Raw genomic sequence first — 6,410 nt, 5'->3', positions numbered from 1 at the left:
AAAAAAAAAAAAAAAAAAAAAATTTTAGGGGCTGGTGAGATGGCTCAGCGGTTAAAAACACTGACTGCTCTTCTGAAGGTCCTGAGTTCAAATCCCAGCAACAACATGGTGGCTCACAATCATCCATAATGAGATCTGAGGACCTCTTCTGGAGCGGGGCCAGAGCAAGCAGAGGTCCTGAGTTCAATTCCCAGCAACCACATGATGGCTCACAACCATCTGTACAGCTACAGCATACTCATATACATAAAATAAATAAATAAATCTAAATTTTTTTTTTCCGAGACAGGGTTTCTCTGTGTAGCCCTGGCTGTCCTGGAACTCACTCTGTAGACCAGGCTGGCCTAGAACTCAGAAATCCGCCTGCCTCTGCCTCCCAAGTGCTGGGATTAAAGGCATACGCCACCATTGCCCGGTTTAAAAAAAAAAAATTAATCACTTTGAATAGGATCATGCATTAAATTAAACATATATACTTTGAAAGGCTTTGTTGAAAGTATATTTGCTCTACTGAGGCTGTCTGATGTTTTGGCATGGGCTTTGGAATCAACTGGATGGCATTTAAATCTCATATTAGGTATTTCTGAGTCAAGGTGCAATGAGTTAGTTAGTTTCTTAGTTTAGTCATTAATAAAAGGAAGGTTACATCTCAGTGCCAGAGGTTAACAGTATGTTATCATTATTATTATTACTATGTGACTCTTTGTCTTCCTTATCATTGACTCTGACAGGCTTCCACTACGGCTATTAAGAAAGAAGGCAGCAGGACACTTGGGAGGCAGAGGCAGGCAGATCTCTGAGTTCGAGGTCAGCCTGTTCTACAGAGTGAGTTCCAGGACAGCCATGGCTACACAAAGAAACTGTCTCGAAAATCCAAAAAAAAAAAAAAAAAAAAGACATACACCTATAATCCCAGCTGTGGCAGGATCACGATGAGTTTGAGGGCAATGTAAGCTACACGGTAAATTCAAGGTCAGCCTAGACTACAGAGTGAGACTGTGTCTCTGAAAAATAAATAAAACAAAAAAGGCAGAATTAAGCTAGTCTGACAAAAAATAACTATTACCTATATTCAAAAAGTATAAAACTGGGCCCTGTTAAAATGATAATCTTTAACTAGCCCCCCATTATAACAGTCATAATAGTTTTTAATTGATTCTAGTAAAAATGGACTACCAAAATTCAAAAAACCCAGCTGGCAAGATGGCTCTGCAGCTAATCTGACAACCTGAGGCTGACTCACTAATCCACATAATGGAAGGAAAGAACCCACTCATGCTGTTCTCTGATCACACTGCCCCACCAGTAAACACAAAAATATACAAGAATTAAGTATAAGCCATATACAAATTTCACCCATTCACATAGCATGGATGAAAAAAGTCAGGCAGTGCTGGCACAGCCTTCAGTCCCAGCACTCTGGAGACAGAGTCAGGCAGAGCTCTACGAGGTTTGAGTTTGAGGATTGCCAAGACTACATAAAGAAACTGTCTTGGGCTGGTGAGATGGTTCAGTAGGTAAGAGCGCTGACTGCTCTTCCGAAGGTCCTGAGTTCAGATCCCAGCAACCACATGGTGGCTCACAACCACCCGTAATGAGATCTGACGCCCTCTTCTGGTGCCTCTGAAGACAGCTACAGCATACTATGCGAGAGGTTGGGCTGAAGCGAGCCATCTGTATAGCTAGTGTATTCACACACATAAAATAAATAAATTAAAAAAAATTTAATGATTTTTTTATTATTATAAATAAGTACACTGTAGTTGTCTTACCAGCTAAGTAAATCTTCAAAAGAAAAAAAAATTGTCTCAAGGGGGAAAAAAAAAGAACCAGGGAGGGGAGACAAAAGACAGAGATTGCCAATAAACATCCAAATGCGTATCCAACTTCACTAATCAAAGACACTGCAGTTAAAACCACCCATACCATCAGATTTTATAAAGCTAGACAAAAGACTTGCTAAGAAGGGGCTGGAGAATTGGCTCAGCAGTTAAGGGCATTGGCTGTCTTTTCAAGAAGAACTGGGTTCCATTCCCAGAACCCCCATGGTGGCTCAAAACCATCTGTAGCTTCATTTCCAGGGGATCCAATGCCTTCTTCTGACTTCTGCAGGCAACAAGTGGTACACCTTCATTCATGCAAATAAATCTAAATCAAACAAAACCAACTCGGATCATCCCACTACTTCTTAATATTTCATGCCAAAACTTTTGAATTCTTTCCCTCAGTATATTACCAGAAAGTAGGGTCCTATCTACTTTTACCTTTTGCAGGGGAAGAACTGCCTGAAACCAGAGAGGGATCAGTCTTGCCTTTTTTTTTTGGTTTTAAAAAAAACACAGGGTTTCCTCTGTGTATCCCTGGCTGTCCTGGAACACACTCTGTAGACCAGGCTGGCCTGGAACTCAGAGATCCACCTGCCTCTCTGCCTCCCAAGTGCTGAGATCAAAGGCATGCGCCATCACTGCCCAAGCCTTGCCTCTTACAAGGAGTAAGTGAACAGCCTGGGCCAGGCCCCTCATCTAAGAGATATAGATAGCATGGACCTCTCCTAGGAGGATTAAATAAAATAGTATGTATGCAGCTTTCACCTGACATGTAGTAACCACTGACAACAATTAGTTTGAAATCATAAATTAATGCAACCAATCTACCAGACAAACATAACAGCAATTAAGTATCTGAAAAGGGAAAATCCAAACCCCAAATAACTCAATGAAAACAAGTTAACTCCATCCCGGAAGTATAAAGTTCTGGAATTCTTTAGGACCTTAACATAAAAGGTTAAGAAAGCCTAGCTTAATCTTGCTAAAGTAGAAGTAAGAGCAACATCTTTCCTCTTTTGAAAAACGTTCACTAACCGGGCAGTGGTGGTGCACACTTTTAATCCCAGCACTTGGGAGGCAGAGGCAGGCGGATTTCTGAGTTTAAGGACAGCCAGGGCTACACTGAGAAACCTTGTCTCAAAAAGCCAAAAAAAAAAAAAAAAAAAAAAAAAAAAAAAAAAAAAAAGCAAAAGAAAAAGGTTCACTGGTTCTTCACCTAACAAAAAGGCTCAACCATGTACAACTTCATCAAATGCTTCCAGGATCTGTATTCCACTTTCTCCCTGATTCCCCAAACAACCTCCTGTGTGTCACTTCCCAGACACACACACCCGGCCCTATCCCCTCTCCTTTCTGGAGTGGCACTATTTCCTCAACCCACACTTGCTCTGCAGGTGTCAACCGTCCCTTTAAATTTTTTGTCTCCATGCTCCTCAGGAGCGAAGAGGATAGTACCACTCATACAGCAGTATCCTAATATTAAGCCTTATCCACAATAAGGCTATAAACCCCCCTGACTTTTAGACAGTAAAACAGTAACTTACAGTTTCATCATAAGGGACACCTTGGCTGTTATTTTACATATCCCATCCCCTGGTATAGAACTCAGGGCCTAGTTACATATGCTATGTTATGCATGCTGGGAAAGCATTTCACTTTCATTTTAGCAAAAAACTCAGAGCTGTTGACACAGTAATTCATCACTGGTTTATGATCATCACTATTACAAGTATGTAACACAAAACACTTTTGGTGGTGCGTGGGGTGGGGTATTTCATGTATCTATTCCAGAGTGGTCTTGCACTCACTATGTAGCTGAGAGTGGCCTTAAACTTCACATCCACTTCCTAAGTGTTGCAATTTCAGGCCTGCCACACCATGGCTTGCTTATATGGTGGTATTGATAGCACCCAGGTCCTAAAGCCAGATAGGCAAGCACCCTACCAACTGGCTTCTCCAGCTATAGAAAACAGAAAATAATCTTGCTTTCAAGATTCAAATTTAGTCCACAGAAGATAAAATGTAATTTAAAATGAAGGGTGGAGTTGGGGAAGATGGCTCAGCACTTATTTGCTCTATAAGCACGAGGACCTAAGTTCAGACCTCCTTAAAAAGAAAAAAAATCAAGAAACACAAAACAGTGGACATCTGTAAACTCAGCTCTCTTACATAAGAAGAAGCTAGGACAAGAAAATCTCCAGAAGCTCATGGCACGTGGTTAGGCTGGTGTACAAAGGATCAAAAGAGATCCTGTCTCAAGGAGAACCAACACCCAAGGTTGTCCTGTGACTTCAACACAGAAATTGCACATACACATACCGGAAACAAACCAAGGCAGCCTTGCTGGATTCATCTCAGTTTCTGCTAATTCTGCTTTTATATCCTTTTCCCTCTTTGAATTAGTGCCTGATATACCAGCCCTTTCACTGTTATTGCAAGTAATAATCAACACAGAAAGCTGTTTTAAGTGCCTGAATATAGTTTTGAGCACTTAATTTAGGAATTGAGCAAACTATCCCTATTGATGCACTTTAAGGTGACTAATAAACTTATCCCCCTCAATATGGGTTCTCCAAAGAGTCTTGCCACTCAGAAGGCAATTTAAAATAACCTTTTTAGACAACTCAATCTTAAATGTGAGTCTAGTGTTACCTAATGCAGCTTCTTTCTCCCAGTTAAGGTTCTAGGAATTTACATAGCAACAATAATTTTAAATGAGGCTCCTGACCCAAAACAATGCTAAATTTGCTGCCCATTATACAATTTTTAAGTTAATTAATTTGTTTGTTTAGGTTTTTGTTACTGTTTTTAGACAGACTTTCACTATGTAGCCTTGGCTGTCCCAGAATTGTGCAGGCCAGGCTGGTGTCAAATTCACAGAGATCCACCTGCCTCTGCTGCTCTAGCTCCTGGACTAAGTGTGTGACACCATGCTCAGTGTTTTATTCTCTTAACGCAGATATTGCTATCTTCAAACATGATGGGCTCAGATGAAATAGCTCCCCTCCCTTTGCACCCATGCAGCAAAATCAAGATTAGAAGTTGGTTCTGTCTGGTTCTGGAGCCATATCTCATTGGTAAAGAATGAAGAATGTTGTTGCCCAGGACCCTACTTCAATCCTCAACACCCAAGTCAGGCAGTTTAGAACTTCCTGTGACTCCAGCCCCAGGAGATCCAACACTTCTGGTCTCCTGGGGCGTCCACATTGTCACTGACACATTCACAACATTAAAACTTCTTTTAAAAGAGTTAAAGTTGGCTCGTCCCTGTTTCTTGCAGTTTGCTATTGAAAAGCAAGTTCCAAAAATTAACTTTTAAGGGCAAGCACTGCTATATGAACTGCACAGAAACCAGTGGATTTAAATAAAGTGATCCTAAACTCATCACCGACTCCCGGAGTTAGCTATCACACGGTCAAGGCTGAACTCCTTGGGCCGTGGCAATGAACAGTTCAAGGTAGAGTAACCATTTATTGTTCTGGAAAATTTCGTAGAACTTCACTAGTTTGCAGTTAAAGTTAATTTAAAAATAAAACTACCTTAACCCAGGTTACTACAGTGAACAACTCAACTTTAGCTGGTAAACTATGTAATCCCAAAGCACTATCTCTGGGAAACTTGGTGTTCTGGAATGCAGGTGGAGCCTAGCAACCCCTTCAAAGTTTCATTTGCCCTTATCTCTCTTTGCTTTCGCACTCAAGAACCTAAATTATCTTTTAAGAATCAGACTATTCGTCAAGATCATCTTGTGACTGTTACCTCCAGTATTGACTCGAGATGAAAAAAAGGCTGGGGATCACCGCACATCCCAATCTTGTTTTAAAAAAACAGTTGAGAGAGAGAGTGAGAAACAGTGACAGTGATGGAGGCAGAAAACGAGAACCTTCTCGCCTTAGTTTCCATTATTCACTTACAAGGTAGAATTTCCTAGCCACCTAGAAGTTACTAGAACACCGTGGCCACTATTTACTTACTCAAGCAAAAGGGAATAAATGAATTTAGTATTTTACTTCATCCTTCGCCACATCCCTCCCGCCGAATGATCATGTCTTACACACGTTCACGATCTCCAAGGCTAGAAAAGGTATGCGTGGGGGCCCAATATAACTTTCTTCCACAAGATAGGGTTTTTTTGTTTTGTTTTGTATTTTTCTTTAAAAATCGCTGTGATGTTGTTGTGAGCCAAGGAACACTGGGAGGGAAAAACCGATACGTAACAAAAAAGGAAAAATCCACCTCAGAATAGGAGCCCCTGCGAGCGCGCGCTCCTCTGTACTCTAGCTCGTGGGAACCAGAAAACTTAAACCAGGTATACCCCAGCAACTAGGCGACATGGGCTGCTAAACCGGGGCTCTAGGTCCCCCAGGGGTGTGACCAGGGGCCAGACCGGGGAGTGACAAACTCCGGGTGCCACCAAGGACAGCACGGCGCTCCGGTCACCCCGGCCTAGCTCGGGTGGGTGGGGCAGGCACGGCCGGGCCGCGGCCCCGCAGGGGCGAGTGACCCGCTCGCTCACTTTTGTAGAAGCGCAGCGCCAGGCCGTAAAGCTCCTCCAGGCCAAAGCCCCAGTGCTGCTCCATCCGC

The 6,410-nt window shown here is 42.2% G+C and overlaps 1 protein-coding gene across 1 annotated transcript in view; it reads right to left on the bottom strand.

Annotated features, from left to right (window-relative positions):
• Acbd3 (acyl-CoA binding domain containing 3) overlaps window positions 1–6,406 on the bottom strand; it is a 26,174-nt gene extending 19,768 nt beyond the window's left edge. The window contains exon 1 of the mRNA XM_031379369.1: window positions 6,343–6,406. Within this exon, the coding sequence (XP_031235229.1) occupies window positions 6,343–6,406 (64 nt within the window). The remainder of the gene's footprint in view (window positions 1–6,342) is intronic.
• Between the last annotated feature and the right edge of the window lie 4 nt (window positions 6,407–6,410).

The sequence above is a fragment of the Mastomys coucha genome, unplaced genomic scaffold (genome assembly GCF_008632895.1).
Source record: "Mastomys coucha isolate ucsf_1 unplaced genomic scaffold, UCSF_Mcou_1 pScaffold1, whole genome shotgun sequence".
NCBI lineage: Eukaryota > Metazoa > Chordata > Mammalia > Rodentia > Muridae > Mastomys > Mastomys coucha.
This window is presented reverse-complemented; position numbering and strand designations above follow the sequence as displayed.